The sequence below is a fragment of the Montipora foliosa genome, chromosome 12 (assembly GCF_036669935.1).
Source record: "Montipora foliosa isolate CH-2021 chromosome 12, ASM3666993v2, whole genome shotgun sequence".
Classification (NCBI taxonomy): domain Eukaryota; kingdom Metazoa; phylum Cnidaria; class Anthozoa; order Scleractinia; family Acroporidae; genus Montipora; species Montipora foliosa.
The window spans coordinates 7,460,124-7,482,321 of NC_090880.1; the positions used below are offsets into that span (position 1 = coordinate 7,460,124).

Genomic DNA, 22,198 nt, shown 5'->3' on the forward strand with positions numbered 1-22,198 from the left:
GTTAATGATACCTTATATTTGCTGAGGGAAATCACGGGTTATCGTGGGATTTTATCACGAAAGTTTTATATTGTTCTCATGCGTTCCTTTAACTTGAACACCTGGCGAGGTAAGTGGTATAACTATGAAAACGCAAATCACCAAGGGAAATTGCCGCTTTGTTACCTTCCCGAGATGAAAAGGGGAAATTATCTCATTTTAATAAACAATAAATTCGACTGATCGAGAAACAATTAATGTAGCCCAAGGTAATTTTCATCTATATGCGCGCTCTAATAGAACGGAAAAACAGCCTTTTACTTTGAAGATTTTGGAAATTGTCAATCGGCTCCATTAACTCTTTATCTTTGCAAAAAGTAACTAAACCATTTCGCATCAGACCACCTATACTTATGTATTTTCCTTTCACTTGTCATCTAAACATACAAAATAGGCTTCCTCTATTAATGTAAGCAAAACTGAGATTTGCATAACCACTAAGGTGCCATTAATGATGTATAGAGGCTTCCCCAGCAGGATTCTTGAGATCGAGAGCTTTTCCTCAGTTTTGCTTCAGCATTTTCTCCTTGTGTTGGTTTATCCAAAGGCAAGTCAAATATCTTCCCGTGTGAACCTCGCGAGTTACAAAAGAAACCGACCAGGCATGCGGAAGAAATTTGGGCTCTAATGACAGGTAGGTGCACATTGCTGTCCTCACTTATTACTACTTACCATAAACTAAGATGAAAAATAAACATTGAAATCTCTAATACGTTCTGACCACTCTGACATCATTCATTAACCTACCCTGATCTCTTGCTGTGGAATATTTATGTCTTGTTGATAGCCAAGGTCGGGACGCTTTAAAAGTGAAAACTGGCATCAAAATATTGTTATAAGAAGAATAGGTTGTTTTTACATGGTTGCCTCCTTCGACCAAAACAGAGTATTGGGACTTTATTGAGTCACCTGGTAAGAGGTCATCACAGCGCAGTAGCCACTCCATTTAAACGTGGAAGTTTCCCAAAAAAATTGTTTGTTATTTCAACTAGAGTCTTCTAGACAGGTCTCCTGAGAAAAAAACATGCATAAAGCCAAAACTGAAAAACGTGTTGTTTAGTATTTGTGGTTTGCTAAGTTTTTCGACGAACAAAAAAGGATCAGGCACTTGAATCGTTGCACTACTGTGTATTTTACGTTTGAACACCGAGGCGCTGGTGAAATTGTCACGAAGAAGGGAGAATCGGTGTTCTTGGTAAAGACAAAGTGCAAATATTGATCGAAAAGACGCTTTTAAATGTGGTTTCTACCGCACAAACTGATCTGAAATCTGAAACGGGTTCTTCCTGGGCGCCATTCATACTGAGTTACCATAACTGTTTTCTGTTTTTATTTCACAGCGAATTGCGGAAAAGACTTCCTTGGCGGAAATTCATCGGTGATCAGTTACGGAATGGAAGGCATTACTTTTCAAAATCTTGTTTTTCTCCTGACAACTGTTTTTGGAAAAAAAATTAGCACTATACCAGGTGAGCTAAATTCGCTAACTTGAATAATATCCCTTGAGTTCCCAATACTCTTCACAAACACAGAATAGACTAGACGCATATCTACGTGAACTCAGGCCTTTCTGATGTCCTGGGTTGTCAAGTAAAAAGCAAGGAAAAAGAAATGCAGTAGAGATGTCGGCTAGATATTATTTATCATTTAGGTTAGAGTGATGGCAATGATTCTTGTTATAACGGTCACGCGCAAAAGTCTCAGTGATCTATCGGAAATTTCGCGGACCGACCCGATTTGGAAACGCTCAACATCTTTAGTGTGGGTGCATGCATTTGTACGTTATTTCAATGTATTAGACACAATATTCGTGCCCACTTTCAACGACGCCATTTCCGTTCAATGTATGAATGTTGGTTTGAACTTCACGCATGTGCTATAACAGTTGAATCAGCCATTTCAAAACCATACTACTTACCATCAGTTAACTTGAGTGCGATTTGTGATATTTTCGTCCCCATTCCTGATCTTGTATGTGCGACAAGGAATGTTTTAACAAGGCAAAAAGTACGTACCAAGACGCAATCTACAAAAGTGGAGGGACCCCTGAGCCAGCACGCGCGAACAAAACCACAAAAGGAAAATAGCATGGTTTAATCCGCCGTACAGCCAAAATGTAAAAACCAATGTCGGCAAATGCTTCTTCTCGCTTATTGACCCATATTTTCCCAAACCCAACCCGTTTAACAAAGTCCCTAACCGGAACACACTTAAACATCATTTAACAGGCAGAGGTCATCACACCACACTCACGAGAAACCTACATCGGACTTTGTGACACACTATTTTGAAAGAGCAAAATTATTTGGGATCCTGAGCCAGGTGACTCTTGGTTTAGATAAGAAAAGTTTTTACTCCGTGTGTTTTCTTATGTCTTCGATTGCATGGTTTGATGGACGCTTTTTAGGATTTCCTGGTTTTCCTCTTTCTCGTCTTGGAGAAACTCTCGCTCAGATCAGATGATTTTTTCCAATTAGGGAGTAGTTAGTGATTTAAGATACGTGATATAGTGTTATTTACCGTTATATACCTTGTGCCGCGGGAATAGTAGGTTGCAAACGTGGTTTAAAATCGAAAATTCTAGATGTTTCTTCCAACATTTCCTTGAAATTGACTCTAGTAGGAAATATCCTAAGTAGAAAACCATCAAGGAAAATTTAAACTGTTGTGATGCATGCCACTGACTGAGCCTTCCCCCTCCCCCCTCCCCTTCATTTATACTATTTTCTTACTACCTTTATCATTGTTTTGCAGTCACTGGCATCGTCAAATCTTTGCCATCATACAAAGAACAAAGCTCGGAAACGCTCCTCCGCCTTGCCGAACTAGTTTTAACGCTTAACTATTTTTCCTTCGCCGGCACCTGCTACAAACAAATTAATGGTGTAGCGATGGGCACACGAATCGGGACCTACGCTTCGAGACCTAGTTATGCCAATTGTTTTGTAGGATATGCTGAACACCATTTTTTTAAGCATTACAACCGCCCGAAACCTGAACTCTACGGCCGCTACATCGACGACTGCATCGGCGCTATTTCATCCAGCAGCGAAGAACTCGATCAATTCAAAACCTCCGTTAATCCCTTTCATCCGGCTCTTAAATATACCTGGGAAATTTCAGAAACTTCATTGGCTTTCCTAGATATCAAAGTTTCTATCAGTGGCAACGGTTTATGTACCAGTGTGCACTGCAAACCTACAGATTCTCACAGTTATTTGTTGTATTCATCATCACATCCATCATATGTCAAGAACTCCATTCCTTATTCAATGTAGTGATGACTCCGATTTTTCCAGCAAATTAGAGATGTGCCAGTTCTGCGAAAAACGTGGCTACCCTGTCTCTGTGGTCAAAGCAGGCCCAATAATTTGATCGACAGTCAGCACTACAAAGGTCACAAAAAGATAAGAATGACAGAATACCATTCACCTTCACTTTCCATCCTCATAATCACGCAGTCGAAAATATCATTCTTAACAACTTTAAGTTACTCCAAAATGATCCCGAGATTGGCAGAATCTTTTCGCAACCTCTACTTATTTCATTCAAACGCGACAAAAACGTAGGCAACTTTTTAGTTATAAGCGCACTCAAAACTAACTAGCAACCCGGCACTTTCAAATGCGCGAGTTCACGAAGCAAAACTTGTCCTTTCACTTTTAACACTAGCAAAATATCGGGATCTAAGCGACTTGTTAAGATCACCGATCGTTTTACATGTACCTCCGAAAATGTCATTTATTGCATAATCTGTACGCTATGCAATAAATTATACATTGGCGAGACAGGTACACGACTAGGCATCCGATTCCGCGAACACCTCCGCGATGTTGAGAAGAATGACAAGGATGCACCTAAGCCAGTCGCTCGTCATTTTAATCTCCCTAACCACTCCAAAAAACACATGGCTATCGTCGGCCTATCCCCACATCTAGGTAAGACGGAAAGGCGCAAGAATATGGAAAGAAAAATTCATCTTCCGAATCGGCACCCTTAATTAATCCCCACGGTATGAACAAACGCTTTTCATTTAACTAATGACCAATATTACCACCAATAAGTAGCGTAGCTCCTATTCCACTATAAAAACTACACGCAACCCATAATTCCTCGATTAGCACTGACGAAGGGCCAACGCTCGAAACGTCAGTTTTTAAAATCTCTGTACGGTGGTCAATTAACATTATCAACTCCGTTGATAAAACCAAATTTTTGTATACTACTTCCCCACGGACGCAGCACCAGAATTCTTCAGAAATTACCCCCTTCATTCATTAGGTTAAAGTGAGTTGAGTAGAATGGCTGGTGCCGCAGTGCCAGTTCGCATTGCAAACGCAACGCTTCATTGTGTAACACTCCACCATGTTATTCAAGTTATTATTGGTAATCCGGCCCTTTATATTATATCTTTATAGTTTACATCTCACAAGCTCTATGGGGGATAAACATGCTTCATTTCAATAAAACAGAAATTCAATTCTGCTTGACATAAAGCTTTGCCAGCTGCGGAAGGAGGAAGTCACGTTTCTGTCATTGAAAGCGCCACTTAACTCTTTGTCTAAAGCACTAAGATATTGGCCAAATAATTTTTGCTTTTAATTATCCAGAAAGTTAGAGGATTTGAAAAGGAAAAACACAAAGAAAATGTCGAAAGAGGGAGGATTTTTCAAAACACAATTTTAAGTAAGCAAAAGCAGTTTATTGTTTTAGAAATTTAAGAAAAATGGGGCTACTTCTACCTGATAAATTAAAGTATTTACCTTTCAGTCATCCACGAATGAATGATGCATGCCATATGTTTTCTTGATTGATATACTTATACTTTTACGTAATTACGGGTTCTTACAAGGCCATATATCGGGTGGCTTTTAAACAATTCACGTATCTGCGTAACCTCATTGCCATGAAATAAGCCCGAAACTAACGAGCTGAATTTGTGAAAAGTTTTCCCTTCCTCACCAAGATTTTTTTTATTGATCTACCAGGGGTTTTGGGGAACACGGGAAAAAGGCTAAATTGAACTAGGGAACAGGGAACATAAACCATTTTAGGTATCAAAAGGCTGAGAACAAGTTTTTAAGTAAATTTGGCAACAAGGGCAAGAGAAGAAATTTTTTAAGAAAACAAGGACACAAGGTTCCCCACGCACCCCTCTCCTCAAACTTAAGATAATGGCGTACATTTTTATGCACACTGATTGGTCAACTCAAATGTAATCGTCACATAGAGGACGGACCCGTGCAACCTTAATTTATGCAACTTTGAAAGGAGCCAGATGTCGAACTGTGAGCTTTTCACGAGAATTGGGTTTTATCAAATTCCACATTTTCTTGTTTCACTTTCCTACCGACGCAGCACCACAGTTTTATTGAAAAAAACAATCTTTTCATTCATTTGTTGACATATTTTTTTACCAACTCTTATCAGTCAGCTTTCACAAAGCGCGAAAAGCTATGGACAACGTTCGCCTCCTTTTGAATAAAATTACTTTTGTTTTAATTTCTTTGGCTGTTCACGGTGTGTTTCCTCTCATTTGCTCATCGTTAAAAATCGAATTCACGCCTGTTTCTTATGTCCGATTTTTATACTGCTGAAACACTAGCTCACACCTAGAAAAGCTAACTATACAGTGGATAAGTAATGGCGAAACCAATTGCACGATCTAGTGGATACTGATATATCCGGTGGCCAAACGGCTTAGCGCTCTTTGGTTTTCTTTTGGGGAAGCGCGTCTTAAGAAAAAAAATCTAATTTCACAGGCGGATGTATTTTTCCACCAATTGTATTTCTTTTTGTGGTAATAAGGTTTATTACTGACATCATTTTAACAAAATACAGCTGTTGGTTTCAATGCATTTGGACAATGGTTTGAATTAGCGCCGGTTGTCTACTAAAAATGGATGCCAATATCATTTTTTCTTTTTATCGCCTTGGTATTGTTTATGCAGATTAGGCTAGAACATTTTACACCCCAAGAACGTGTGGGAAAGATGGCTCCAGTTTGCCATTAACGCCCACTCTAAAAAAAAAAAAAGAAACAGAATCACGTAAATACACGAACCTCTTAGTTACTAACTTATGTCTTTTAGAAGCTAACTGCAGGAACCCTTTGGGAATGGCAAATGGTGATATACCAGACAGCTCTTTGACTGCTGCTTCAACGTTTGGAGAAAATCACAGGAGTTACGGTCCCCAAAGAGCAAGGCTTAATCTGAACAAACCGTTCCCCGGTTACCGTGCTGGCAACGTTAAAGGCAACGATTCCTGGATTCTCGTCGAGTTTAAAAGGGACACCGTGGTAACTGGAATTGCCACTCAAGGATATGGAGACCCAATGGTGAATGAGTGGATTACCAACTACACGTTAATGTATTCATCTGGAGGTGAATTTTACCACTTTAAGGAAACCAATGGAGCAGTAAAGGTATGGAAATTATGCCGTCGAAACAAACGAAACCATGGTAAAATTGTTTCTTCCCCTTTCCCATTTAAAAAGTTTACACCATAAAATTTTGTTCTGAAAGATGTGTTTCGTTTGTTAATCGGTCATTCATCTGTATATATTTACCCCAGATGAACATACTGTAAGAGCACCACCCTATTATTAGAAGCATTTATGTCTTTTATAAGGAAAAGTCCCGACATTGTAAAATGAAGTAAGTATCAGTTTGCATTGACTTGGTGACTTTTTATTTATCACTGCACTTTTCATAGTGTAATAAAAAGCACTTATTAAGATTGACATAGAAAATGAAATTATCCAAAATGTCTCCACTATTCTCTTAATTTTCTAATAGTTTATATAACATAATCATGAGGTGTTTGGCACCAAGTGGTTCCTCTAAGTGTCTTTTAATGTAATATTTCGGCAAAAAGAACTCTAACTTCAACAAAGCCAAACCACACTACGAAAGTGCACTTAAACAAAGTGGACACGACGAAAAATTAATGTACACTGAACGCAAGAAACCTGCAACTCACACCGCACAGAACAGCCGCATAACAGACAAAGAAACATAATTAGGATTAATCCGCCCTACAGCATGAACATACAAACAAACATCGGCAGAGAGTTGCTGAACCTCGTCTGTAAACATTTTCCGAAAAATCACCGGTGCAACAAGATCTTCAACAAAAACAACATAAAAGTCAGTTATAGCTGCACAGACAACCTACAAACCATAATTAAGAAGCACAACACAAAATCCTCCAATCAAGCAAGACACCCTCCACGGAAAGCAAATGTAACTGCAGGTAGAATCAAAGTGCCACTGTCGTTACTCGTGGATATGAAAGTTACCTCGATTGTTTAAAATTAGCAGGCTGAGGTTTTCTTTATGCATTAGCATTGCTAGTTGGATAATTGTGTAACAGCATGGTGGGCTCTCATATGCAACTAGATACCCGAAATAATGCATGTATGTGAGGTAATCCCTTTTGCTGGAATTCAACCCTGTGAAATAAGTATACCATTTCTCCAATAGGCATAAGATTACTTTTTAACACATCCTCTATAAAGAGCTGTACCATGTGTTCAAAGTGTGTTGCACAGATGACAGGGTAATTTTGAATCAGGTCTGATTTTTGTTGCCAGGTCATATTGTTAATGTCATCAGGTTTAGTAAGTAGAGCAGATCCATTCAGTAATATTAACACTTTTTGTGCCAGTTATACATTCCTCCAACAAACCTTGCGAATGTTTATCACTATATTTGACAGTGTTACACTTAGAAACAGAAGATCTGAACCATAATTGATCACAGGAAGTGCATATATATTCAGGGCCATGTGTTATCTTATCACGAAAAAGACTGAATCACTTTTGACGTGGAATGTCTAATAGAGTCTTGACCTTGACAAATTTCAGTTTGGTTTAGCCTTGAGCTCTGCATAGCTTTCCTTAGATGGTTTTATGCTTTTCTGTTTAGGTCTCTGATATGTTCTGGATTGCTTTTATTTTCCTATTCCCTTGCTGCTCCAATATTTACAGATCAGTTTTGGCATTTTGCATTGCTTTTCTTTTCCCTGAACTCTTCAAGTGATTTGTCTCTTCCACTTGATAGATTCTCTCATATAAACTGCTACTGCTTTGTAGAAATGATTACTGACACTCACATCATTTTTGGCCATCATTAATTAATCAATTATTACCAGGCTCTGAATAATTGTTGACATTGGTAACACCGCTGATTTCATAACCTGAAATAATGTCATTGTAATAATCTAACAGAAGTGCTGAAACATAGTGTCTTCCATCTAGATGTCCAATGTTCACAGTAGTTCCCTGTTGTCCGCTTATAGGACTGATAACAGTTACTGGTGCCCACCCCTCAATGGATTCATTTATACGTATAGTAACATTTAATACATTGCAAACTGCTTGCACAATAAGTGCATCACACCATGTATGTTGCTGTGACAACAAACGCACAATTGCTGTGTAATGGGTCCAATAACGTTTTGACGTTTGTTTCTGATGGATTCAACTCCAGCAGCATGCACATTCATGTGATAGGAAGGATCATTGTATAACTGGTGGGCAACAGAAGAAAAGAAGCATGAACCATCTGAGGTACATTCTAGTGCCTTCAATCCTTTTTGAGGTAATCGAGCCTGCAACAGTGCTACAGAAAGATTTCTCAATATTGTATGTGCTGTATGTGCACTCGTTCCATGAGCAACAGGGCCTGGGTTCGATTCAATGTCTCCTGATCTCTTGATAGACAACAATTCTCATTTTGTTAGTTCATTTTTTGTAGAATGCATAGCAGCAGATTGATCTTGATCTTTTTTGTGTTTAGCAGTTCTGCGGATAATAAGATAAAAATGACGATTAGAATCTCCTACTCTCGAAGATTTGTTACGTCTGAGTTGCGGTCTAGGTATCAAGAGATATAATATTTTCCAAAAGCAAGAGATAAACATTTTCTCAACTCAGACGAGCTAGCTCGGTACGCCCTTATTTAAATAATGCACCATATACTTTCTAATTACCAAGTGTCTTTCTGAAACAAGCTCGACGTTTTCTTGGAAGGAATTAATCCTGGAAGGTTCTCTGTCCCGGGGAATGTCGGTCGTTTCGCCAACGAGTCGTTTCGCAAACCGTCAGTTGGGTCGATTCGCAAACGTCCGACAGTCGTTTCGCAAACTTCTAAGGGCCGATTTACACGACACGATTTTGTTGCATGCGACAAGCTCACAACAGGCCTACGACATAATTTACGATTGTCGGCCCTAACATCGGTTTGCTAATGGTGTTTCATTTCAAAATTCTCCAGCGTGACAGTCACGCTTACACATTCTCAACTTGAGACCGTCATTATTCACGCTGGCAAAGTTTAAACCTAAATGTCGCTCTGTGAAACTGTAATGTAGGATTAATGTGAACTAAAACCCTAAGGGCCGATTTACACGGTACGACTTTGTCGCATGCGACAACGGCTTACGACAGGCCCACGACATGATTTACCATTGTTGTGTACGTCAGAAAAAATGTCGTAGCATTTTAAAACATGTTTTAAAACGCTGCGGCAATCGTAAATCATGTCGTAGGCTTGTCGTGAGCTTGTCGCACGCGACAAAATCGTATCGTGTAAATCGGCCCTAATGTAGAATCGCGCACATAAAAGATCAAATGTGAACTCGAATGGGAATTCAAATTTCTGACGAGCGCTTTTTAGTTCCACACTGATAAATCCAGAATAGTGCTGGAATTTAACTGCAAAATGAGTGGTCCAACTCCAACAGTGGTCCAACATTTATATATATATATATATATATATAGATGTAAGAAGGAAAGTATTACTAGTTACTCGAGTTTCACGCTCAAGGCGATCATCAGACTGATCGTTGTCTACGAGAAGGTGTCATATATAAGTGTTCAAATTTAGGAACGGTTGCAGCGACGCTTCCGGTGATTGGTTGTCGTGAAAAACTTGTTTTCATGGCGGCATTTCGTTACCAGCTCAGATTTCTTGTTCAAGAGAAAGGCGTTTTTTGCGCTCAAGATGCAAAGTTTTTCAGATAAACACAGGTTGCAGCGAGAAGGGTTGCCTTTGTACGCTTTTGCTCTTTTTACGATGCGCCAGTTGGTTGCGTAGTCGATGTTTTTGTCCTTTAAGTCCCAGATGTGCTTGGAAAGTACAGTGTCATGTGAGTGTTTTTTGTCATTGAAAGAAAGCTTGTGGTTGTTGTACCGTGTTTTGAATTCGTTTTCCGTCATGCCAATGTAGGATCTTGAGTTACCGGAAGTTGTTGTGACAGTAGCTTGGTAGATAATGTTGCTGGTTAGGCACGCACCGTCAAGAGGGCAAAGGTTTTTGTTTCTACAATTGCATTTCTTCTCACATTATCTACCAAGCTACTGTCACAACAACTTCCGGTAACTCAAGATCCTACATTGGCATGACGGAAAACGAATTCAAAACACGGTACAACAACCACAAGCTTTCTTTCAATGACAAAAAACACTCACATGACACTGTACTTTCCAAGCACATCTGGGACTTAAAGGACAAAAACATCGACTACGCAACCAACTGGCGCATCGTAAAAAGAGCAAAAGCGTACAAAGGCAACCCTTCTCGCTGCAACCTGTGTTTATCTGAAAAACTTTGCATCTTGAGCGCAAAAAACGCCTTTCTCTTGAACAAGAAATCTGAGCTGGTAACGAAATGCCGCCATGAAAACAAGTTTTTCACGACAACCAATCACCGGAAGCGTCGCTGCAACCGTTCCTAAATTTGAACACTTATATATGACACCTTCTCGTAGACAACGATCAGTCTGATGATCGCCTTGAGCGTGAAACTCGAGTAACTAGTAATACTTTCCTTCTTACATTTGTATTTTGCTCTGCAAAATTCTTGCATTGAGCACTCCAAAGATAAGCGAAGCAACTTCATCTTAGTCTCTCTCTCTCTCTCTCTCTCTCTCTCTCTCTCTCTCTCTCTCTCTCTCTCTCTCTCTCTCTCTCTCTATATATATATATATATATATATATATATATTCTTTCGACAAAACGACAGAAAGTGCCTTTTTGGTCAGAGCCGAGCAATCTCCATCCTAATTTCCGAATACCTCTAAATCTTAATTTGTGATCAACTTTATTTTTTCTTTAACTCGTTCTAAGCTCGGAAGATGTTCCGAAGATATTGGATGTCATGGACACCGCGGCAGAAGGAGTGCGCATGTTTGACCCACGCGGGAATCGTTTCCACGCGCGAGGGACTGGGTACCAATCAAATTTGCCATAGAAACAAAGACGGGACAATATGGCGGCAATTTAAATTCCCAGCGCTTGTTTTCATTTTGCGATGATTAGGACAAGACTACGATTAATCTGCCGTGTGTCTTTTCAAACAAACAAAGAAAAAAAACAGTTGCTTCTAATGTGAATTTTTAGCTCCCATTCGAGGGCTCGAGCAAAAGCATAAAGTTCTTAATGGTATTAGTCGCAATGGTCTCTCTTTCGGTAAACGTTTGTGGGGGGGGGGGGGGGTGGACTCTGCACTGAGAAGGGAAATTAAACGCAGATAAACATCTTTGAAAGGGCAAAATGATAATTCTTACTGCGAAGATGGCTTGTATTGCTCTTGCTGAACGAGGAAATTGTCTGCTATTTTGTGAGTCCTAAAGGGGTAAAATGGGAACTGGGATTGCCCTGTTTTTGCCCTGTTTTTGCCCTGGGAAAATGGGATTGAGTCACTGGGACTGAGATTTTTTCACTGGGAATTTGGAAAAAATAAAATGGGAATGGGATAATTGTCTTTAAGCATGTCCAGTCTATGATTAACTAATTCCCTTAGTTTGGAAAACACCACAAAGTGTTATTTAATATTTTTAAATATTAAATGACGTTTTCTGGTGTTTTCTGATGCCCATATATTGCCCTCGTCTTGCAGTCAGTGATATTTGAGTAATTTCGTAGACCCTCGGAGTCAAATCTTCTCGCGCTTTGAAAGGAAAGGCAAACAGCAGACTGTGCACAGCGGTTGCAACCAAGCCGAAGTCTCTGAGCATGCGTATCCGCTTGTGTACAAGCAAAATGGTGGGAGCAGATGGCTGGTCGTGCAGAACTCGCACCGATGTTGTGGAAATCAAGTATATTTCGGCTCAAAATGTTGTTATTCACACCGATAACTGTAATTACTAGAATTACCAGAATTACTGTTGGATTGTTCAGCAACCCAGGTGGAGAAGAATATTCGTAGCATGTGTGGCATAGATGAATCGAGTAGACGCAGAGGATTTGCAGATTTTGCCCTGAAAGTGTTTTACATCGATTTCATTGAAGGGGGAGTGTCAGAAAATCCCCCTTTGTGCTTATAACTAAAGAAAGAATTGGAAATGTTCCAGAGGCTTCGTGAACTTCATTGTCTGTCAAGGTGACTCAACGCCAAGTCATGTTTCAGAAAGGCTCTGCAAGATCTGTAAATATCGTGTTTTAGGAGGCTCGAAATAGTTTCTCCATTTTTCAAACAAATAATATTCTGTCCTTAGATACAGTTAGGTAATCATATCAAGACGAGATTTGGCCAGGGTGTTAAGTACCCATCGCAAATTTCTGACATTATATTTTCCTCCAAAATAGCGTTACCATGGCAACGATATTAGGCATTTCTTTGAGGCTTAACAACATATGTGGTCTTTTTTGAAGAAGCGGCACGGTGAAATTTTCCCATTCAGCGTCACCAGATAATGTTAGAAATTCTCTCTGAAATATTTAAATTCAACAAAATATGTAGGCCAGTTTTTCGGAAACATCATTTTTTTTTAAATGTGTCCCTATCTTTTTTTTTGCACCTACAGAACTTTTTTTTAAATTTGCAAGACAAATGGTTTAAATTTCTAAGCTAACATGCAAAAAACGAAAAAAATTCACCGTCCGGAAGCAGAGATATAAGCGAGTAAAGTTGCAAAATTAGGGAAAATGAGGGGGTTACAAGATCAGCATTTACGCATGCGTCTCCCATTCATTCGAGTCCACGCGCGAGTGGAGCTACAGGCCAACACAAACGGATTTAAATGACCATTAAACCGTTTGTGTAGAATTTTCATAGTTTTCGTGAATAGGAGATCTCTATTTATATTCCTTATATATATAAGAATTAGGAGAAAGGTGAGCGAAATTAGCGGTATTTGTTTACTTCTGGTGACCCATTTGAATCATGAGCTGACGCGAGCAGCTTACGAATTGCGTGTGTGGCTTACGCGCGCGCGCTCAGCTGAAAAAAACCCAGAAAATTTGCCAAAAACATTTCTAAGGTTGAGAGAATTGCTGTTGCAGACAAACTACACAAGGCTGTCGAAAGGTGGAAAAAGAATTTAATGCCTAGCCTACGATGTGGAAAATCTCCGAAATTGGACGACTGTAAAAGGACTGCCGCAGGTCCTTTAAAATACTTCCGGCGAGGTCATGATTGTAATCCGCCAAAGGCCAATGAACAACCGAAGGAAATCAATGAGTATTTCGAGCCTACCAAGAAACGCCAAAAAAATTTGGCCAGCGATGATGGTCCCGAACAAAGTTGCTTATTTCAAACAAGTGGTTCTCTTCTAGAAAACATCACGTGAGTATTTTGCTCATTACATGGTTAGCAATACACAGTTCTGGATAGACAATTGATAGAGATCCACTCATTTTGCAGCCTTTGCTTACAATAGATATTTTTCAATTTGTTTATATCCAAATCCTGACATGTCTTCATAAAAGAAATGGACGACTTTACAACATGTACTTTAAGATGTATTATTGACAATGTTTTTGTTAGCACATATTAAAAAAAAAAAAAAGAATGGAAATCCAATTTTAAAAGTTGCTGTTGATGTTGTTTTGAAGGCTTGACCTTCAAAAAAAATAAAAGTTCAAATTACCACCTTAATATGTGCCGTGAATCTTCGGGACATCGTTCGGGGTTGTTTTCGAAAGAGGTAACCAGTCTCAATTTCAAAAAAATGTGACGATATGAAAACAAAAGAGCTGGTTATGTAGAACAGTGGGATTTTCCTGAATAATGCCAGTGGGAATGGGATTTGGAAGCTGGGAAACGGGATTCGTACCCCTCCTTCAGGACCCTCTGTTTCATTGGAATCATTTGAAAGCGAGAAATAAGTTCTGCCTATGCCCGCTTCCTACTTATTCGGCAAAGATCAGTCACTTCCCTGCCCTCTATTCTCATATTTTACAACACTAGTCACTTTTGCAAGAGCTATCGAGGTGATAAAATAGATTTAAAAAAAAAAAGTCTTACACAATGTAATTTTAAAAGAGAATCGCAAAAACGTTTTGAGACTAAGTATAAATTTGATTCCAATGCTACTTGTTCTTTTCCTTTTACTTGGCGTTTTGTAGTGGTCCATCTTTGAAAACATTTTTACAGCATTTTTTCTGCAGTTGTTACGCCACTTTTCTTTTCCTGGCTGGTAAGTGGAATTTTTTTTTGGCTTCGTCCATCACTTTGTAGAGACTTGCTGGGATTAGGATGTGGAGTTAAGAACGATGATAATGAAACCTACAAAACATTCACCTGCAGGAACTGCATGACACCTGCATGTGTTTGGAAAATACTCATTTCGCTTTTGCATGCATTACGCCAGCAAAAATCCAGCCTAAATTTTGCACTACGTGTAAAAATTCTGAGAGAGGACCAGCAAGATCAGAGGCATTCTGCATCATACCCTAAGATTGTATTCTGCACAACTGAGGCAGTGTGGCCCAGTGGTTAGGGCGCTTGCCTTGAGATCCGGAGATCCCGGTTTCAAGACCCGCTCTGACCACTCTTTGAATTTGATCCTGGTAGTCCCTGGTTCAACTTCCCACTTGCTGCACTTGTAAACAGCCAACTAGTTTGCTTCCGGCCAGTTGGGATATTTAACAGTTGTTGTTGTTGTTGTTCTGTTCTGTCGTTTCGTTGTTTCATTGACCCTGAAAAGCCCCTATGGGGAGCGGTCAATTAAATATGTATTGTATTATTGTATCCAGTTTCACTACCCAATGATAGACCCACAATGGAATTAATGGTAACAGCCTGACTCTATCTGGTTCATTTTCAACAACGACAACAACAGCAACTACTATGGTATGTGTTACCACAAAACACAATATAAAGTAACTCAAATAACTCTCTAATTTTACTGTTGTATGTACCGTGTATTCATTATTGGCACTATTGCAAGTACATAGAAGCATTCTCAGAAGTTAATACCCAAACCAATGCTCAGCAAGAGAAACACTAGAATAACGTACAGCCGTATTAATGAATTTAAGACAGTTTACTTTTTTTCTTCGTGCTTTTTTCGATCAAACATTGGATAAGAAGGGTGTGGCAAGTAAATTATTACTTTGTCTTTCTAGACAATTTTGAAGAGCTGTTTGGAAAATTGCAGTTAGCTCTGTACTTGCATTACAATGATGGAGGTCAAGCCCTGTGCCATCCAAAAGAGATGAGTATCTTTTAGAAGAGCAGGGAAGGCATAGTGTTTATAGCACTTGCCACCCACCAATGTGGTCCGGGTTTGATTCTGGACACATGTGGGTTAAGTTTGTTGTTGGGTCTTTACTCTGCTCCGAGAGGTTTTCTCTGGGTTCTCTGGTTTTCTCCTTTACTCAAAACGAACATTTCTAAATTCCAATTCGATCAGAAGCAGGACTTCCCTGAAAGCCACTTTCGGGCGAGCAGAGCCTCCTGGCAAAATATTAAAATTACTATTATTTTTATTAGAAAGTTCTGCTAGACCCATTCACCTAACCTGTTTGAAATTCTACAACATTCCATAACTTGATTGGATGGACGTGCAAGAACCACATTGCATTACAAGAACAGCGAATAGTTGGACTCCCTCACATCTTTAATTTCTTGGACTACTTTCGGTAATAAATGGTTTTTGAGTTGATCTTGTATCTCAGAAGTTACTGTGATGTACAATCATATTAAGTAAACAAACATGCTGACGTCTGTGATGTTCGAATTACAGTAATATTGTTGTCAGGATGCAGAATTTCATGCGGGAAAAAATAAGAAAAGAATAACAACCCTGGCTTTTTTCATCACAATAGCAATAAAATATTAAGTGCTGAATTCCTCATCACCCCAGTTCGAGCAGAGCCTCCTTTTGTCTTTTTCTTTACTGAGGAGGAGAAAAGGAGGCTATGCCCAAATTGCGTCAACTCTTTGAAGCCGCCGCAGCCCGAACTTCTGGAATAGTCAATCTTGTTTTCCCTCGTCAAACCGGTTTTTCTAGTGCGAGCGTCAATCTAGTGACAAAGCCGATGGTTATAATTGAGCCCACTGTACCATGAAAAACCAAGATGGCGGCGAGATCTGGCATATTAGGCTTGGTTTCGAGACTGCATCCTGGCAACATGCAGCGCATACTCAATAAAGATCTTACTCGATTCATGCAGAGTCTTTCTCGAGAACGCCAAAATCGAGCAAGCAAAAGAAAGGCTCTGCTAGCAGGGTGCCTCATCACAATTTTCAAAGACAACCTAGATCAGCAAACTGGATCAGCACACACAGCGGGAAGAGTTTAGGCCTCAGCACTGGAATCAGAATAAATGACATGTTTAAGAATCAACAGGCAAAACTGATCAAAGTAAAACAATAATATTATTGACACTTGCTCGTTTTTCATACACACATGGTACTTAAGATACTTGAAAAAACATGGAAATCTGTGCCCAATTTGTAAAGATCCCTTTCTAAACAAAAACTAAACAACTTAATTGACTCCCTTAATAAGATGTTTTTGTCTAACAATGCAAATAAAAACAGTTGGTCATATGTTGCAAGTAATGACCGTCAACATGACAGCCAGCCAGCCAGCCAGATATCAACATTTTCCACAAGACCTCTTCAAGTCAGATGACTGAGACAATGGAATCAACAGAAATCTGGATATATCAATTTAATCGTACCACAACCTAGTGTGTCTTCAAAGCAACACATAGCTGGAAACGAGAGAGCATCACCATCTAGCAGACAAACAATTGCTTCTGCTGTAGACAACCAGGTCACACAAGAATTCATGGTTCCCGTATGCCAGAGATTAAAACTTCTGTTGTGTCAAAACCCTCAGTGTTTTTAGAAGAATTGCCCTTTAAGTGAAAAACACAACTTTTAGGTTTTCAACAGTGTGACCGAAACACGATAAAACATGGTTTAGCGAAGATAACTTGAGCTTAATTCTTTCATGGAAACGACATAAACAAATAAATATTTGATGCCTAAAATAATATAAGCTTACCTCTTTTCACTTTTTTGTTGGAGACAACTCGGAACTACTGCTTAGTTTTTCTGTCGAGTCCATGTTGAGTGTGAGACCTCGATTGTCAAAAGGTCCAAAAGAATATTTCCTTCGTCGCTGAATCAACTAAAAGCAAAGAGCAAAGCTCGAATCCAGATTTGTGTTCGAAGCGTAGCACGCGCCCTCATTTTGCCGCGGTGTCGTTGTCATGTGTAACTGTGTGGCGCATGCGCATTGTAGTCTGCCTGAGCACGAGGCTTTTCAGGCAATGGTTACCTGTATTTGATGGAACGTTACTGATTAAATGTTGAAGTTTGAATTGTTTATTTGTTCGGCCTTACTGACTGTAAAACGCCACAACCCTGACGAGCAGAAGACTTATGAAAATGTGAACATCTGTTGCACATGATAATGATTTAAATTGTTGGCCAGCTAAAATCTGAACGTCTTCGAACGTATCATAGTCCGTGTTGAGTTTCCATGACCACATCTCATACACTAAAGGATACAATTTCATTCAAAAAGAAGTTCAATTAATGCAGCTAGAGCTATGACACGTACAAAACAAAGAAATACCAGAGTAATTATCTCTGTGCATAAGTTCCTTTTAGTAGGAACTTTGAATCTGTTAAAAACTGTCTCTAACCAACCATCACCTTCTCTAAGAGGCACAATTTCTTAAACTACCGGTGACAGTGACGCCATGATTAGGAACTAAATTAAGTATCTTTTATTTTACTCACAGATCTTTATTGGAAATAGTGACTGCAATGGAGTACAAAGCCACAATGTTCCACTTCCTGTTATCACGACATCTGTTATGCTACGACCGCTAAAATGGAATAACAACGTGGGCTTGCGAATGGAGCTGTATGGTTGTGACCCTGGTATGTGAAAGACGATGTTACCTATACCGAACAAACCTGATTTATTATTACTCAGTGAAATAACACCAGTCAATGAAATAACACCACATGAACACCAGTTAAACCTTTTAAATGTAACCAAAGTAACCCGGCTTTGACTGAGGAAACTGTTAAATGGAGAATGTTTAATCTCCATGGTTTCTTTTAACGTTTACCTATTACACCTGGCTCAAACATCACGAATAACTATTGAGCCTTTATTTTTAGGCATTTCCGTGGCATGTAGATTTGATGATTAATAGAGAAAGACTCATTTATTTATTTATTTTAAATCCTCTTTTTTGCAGATTATTATTTTTTGGCGAGATTCACAATTCCTAAGGAGCATGGGCTATTCAGCCTGTCGTTTCTAGATAACGAAAACAAAGACTACCGATCATGGTCAGCGGACATCATAGATCAGGTGACAAGGCAGACTCCAATCTCCAATGCATCCACTCAAAGCGCCATTGCCTTGTGTGATACTTGGAGAGTCTTTCTATTGTGCAACACAGAAAATTGTCCATAGATTGCTAACATTACTCAAAACGCACAAGGATCACACAGTACTCCAACTATACGTCCGTACAAACCCTGCATACCGGTATTATCCAAAACGTGATCAACACACATCTATGCAGAGCCTGAAATAACTGTATTGGTCAAAACTACGTGTTGTTACAAGAGCAAACACGAAAAACATGTTCAAATAGTATTATGAAACGTGATGCCGGTCTTTTACAAATAAACCACATAGGATGAATCTAAGCCATAGCCTGAAACAAGAATTCATTGAAAAAATCTAAGCTTAGGGAGCCAAGATAAATATATAAAAAAAAAAAAAGAACTAAACAGTGGAAAATGTCCAATTGAATGCATTGCATCAACTTTAAAGATTTGTGAATTCTTTTGCTGGATTCTCCGGCCGCAGGACAATGAAGTATGCCTTCCACATCTATTCACTTGTCTCAGAATATTTATATGATCGCCTAGAAGCGGTTGCGGTCAAATTCTGACTGAAGAAAGTCACTCCGGAAAACACAATTTCCTGTTATCAATACTCGTTCTTTTCACTAAATTGATGACACGTGCGTGTGTGGTTTTCGACACTCGGTAGACTGCGACGACCGAAGAGATGGTTTACGAAACACCACTTTGCGATCAGTCCATCTACCACAAATGATCTCTATAACGTAAACAAGCACGTTTACTAGAGTACTTCCCCGAAATAATGTTTAAATTTTCGGTAAACTTTTTATCTGCGTAAACTAGTTCACGTCCGAGCACAGTTGGGGAGAATGGGACTAGTGACATCCCTTCCCGCTCTCACAGTGAAACGTAACTCCGGTCGTTGTTTACATAACATGAGGAGAAAAAATGCTTACAGTTTGCGTTGCTGCCGGTAACAGCAACAAGAAGGACAAAGCAAACTGAGCCGGGTGTATCGATGCAGGTCATACCAGTTTTTGAAGATAATGGACCGGAATCCAAATTGCGAAGGAAAAATTGCCTCGATTTCGTACAACAGAAGAGAGCCATAAAGGCACTTTAGAGCCGATATTTTTTTTACTGCTACATTGCCCTCTTATCGATCATTCAAGTTAACCTCCATTTCTTCGTCGCCTCTATGTTTGGCTGTAAAGTGTGCCTTGGCTAGCGGTTCTTCGGCAACAGCTTCACCAATAGACCCCTTTCGGTTAATTCCCAGTCTGGTGGACAAAAAAATAATATTGCTTTGCATTTGGAAGGTTTGTTTATCTCAGGGGGACAGAATAACGATTGTTTTGTCCTCCAGATTGGAAACTACTGAAATGGGTCTGTAGAAATATTTAGCATCACTTACGTGAAACGTCAAACGTTGGAATGCCGTTTCACGTTTGACGCAAAATGGACTAAAGCTTCGCGTGCCAGACGTCAACTCGGGATGGATTCTGTTAAAGTAAAGAATTTAGTTCCCAAAAAACAGATTAAAAACTCTGACGGAGTTTTTGAGCATTGTGTGTAGAAAAAGACACTACCTGTATATAAAGTGAAATCTATCTTTGTCAAATGTCGCGAGTTTGGATAAAGCTGTTTTGTGAGTCAACAGAGAGGCAACGTGAATTCATGAACAAAATTGTGGTAAGGGGTCAGAACGATCTATAACCTTGTAACCTAAATTTGTCTTTGTTTGACTTGCCGCAAAGTGGTTTTGGTTCGTTTCCCCCTCAAAACATCTATACGGCAAACGCGAAAATGACTACTTTCAGGTAAAAACGGAAAGCAGCAACCGGCAAATGCGAAAAATTGTGGGAAAATTATGGTCACGTGGTCAATTTTGCAGTTCGCGTTTCACGTAAACTTGCTGAATCTCTCTAATATATTCGTATTCGTTCGGCGACCAACATGCCAAAGCGACATAGCTTAAGTCAGCATCCTTCAAATTTGCCTCACTAGACTCACTAAACTCTAATTCTCCTTCTCGTAAAGAAATTGGGCGTAAAATATGAAACCTGACTTGTATTTCCCCAATTTGGATTACTTCATTAACACCATAGGATTTCCTGGATTGACGTTATAGCCACACCTCTCTTTGTTCGGACCTGACTGAACCGACTTCAACAATTCCCAAGAGAAAAACGATGATTTAACCAAATCCAGAAATGCTTTTGAAAAAGTACTCTGAAAAATGTGCCTGTTCACTTTACGAAGAAAATAATTTTAGTGGTTAGGTGCATTTTAGGAGGCTTAAATTGGTTTCTTTATCAGTGGGAATTTTTATATCTGACTAATACTATTGTCAGGCATTTTTAAAGGGGGCTCCGCGACCCCAAATGATGTCATGGTAACGATAGAGCTCTGCTATAAAGGACCCTGTAAATGTCAGATTTTGGAAAAATAAATCATCTTCAGGCTGCTCAAAACAGTTTCAGCATTTTCAAGAGACCTTGTTATTAGAAGGATCGACATTGCAACAATTTATCACGTGACAGCAATGTTGTGGTACCATGTGAAACATCAATTATTGCTGAACAAGATGCAGTCATTTCAGTGACGTCAGAAGTTACCATGGCAACAGGAAAGCCTTGCAAAAACACCCCATATTTTGGCTTTAGTTGCTCATATCTGCAAAACGAACTAGCGAACGACGAATATGGGGTGTTTTGGAGGGATTCCTATTACTACGGTAACTGTTTACGTCACCGACAAAAATGACCTCATCTTTTTAAGCAACAATTGGTGTTTGATATGGCACCATAAAATTGCTGTTAAGTGATAAAGTGTTTAGTGTCAATCCTTCTATTAAGAACGTTTCTTTCAAGTGATGAAACTGGTTTGAGCCACCTTAAACTACTTCGCTGACCTTATTTTAGTTTGTTTTCCAATTCGAAAAACCCTAGAGTCTCTTTCATAATACGAGATATGAGAGAAGTTTTATCCAGTAGATTTCAAGTTATCCCACTGGAAACTCGGAAAAATCCGAGCCCCAGACGGGATTCGAACCCACGACCCTTCGTGTTATCTAGTCGGATGCTCTAACCACTAGTACCGAGCTACTGGAGACTCTATGAAAAGCAAGGGTGAAATGTGGGTCTTTGACTCTAGCGGCATCACGCAGCTACACATGCAAATAACGACTGACAGCGTGACTGACTCAGACTTTTCCAAGTACCCGGTGGGTTTAATTGTAAAACCTTTCATTTAACATGTGTATATCATTCTCCCTTTTGCTCACTTGGGTGGTTGGTTGATCGCATCGTAGATATGCTTCAGTGTGACTGCATAATGTAGTTATGAGCTATGCTGTCAGTCTTTATTTGACTCTGTACCTGCGTGATGAAGCTCGCTCCAAAGACCCACATTCACCCTTGTTCACATTAGAGTCTCCAGTAGCTCAGTGGTTAGAGTATCCGACTAGATCACGGAGGGTTGTGGTTTCGAATCGCATCTGGGACTCGGGTTTTTCAGAGTTCCCAATCGGTTCATTTGTTAAACCTTTCATTTAATACATTTCAAGTTATTTA

General features: G+C 39.4%; 1 protein-coding gene across 1 annotated transcript; it reads left to right on the forward strand.

The window, feature by feature from the left end:
* The first annotated feature begins 511 nt into the window (after window positions 1–511).
* On the forward strand, window positions 512–19,180 carry LOC137979863 (retinoschisin-like). The gene is made up of 5 exons (XM_068827184.1): window positions 512–673; window positions 1,380–1,508; window positions 6,132–6,466; window positions 18,035–18,176; window positions 18,503–19,180. Exons 1-5 carry the CDS (start codon window positions 667–669, stop codon window positions 18,721–18,723), a joined length of 834 nt encoding a protein of 277 aa, XP_068683285.1. The 5' UTR covers window positions 512–666; the 3' UTR covers window positions 18,724–19,180.
* Window positions 19,181–22,198: the final 3,018 nt, after the last annotated feature.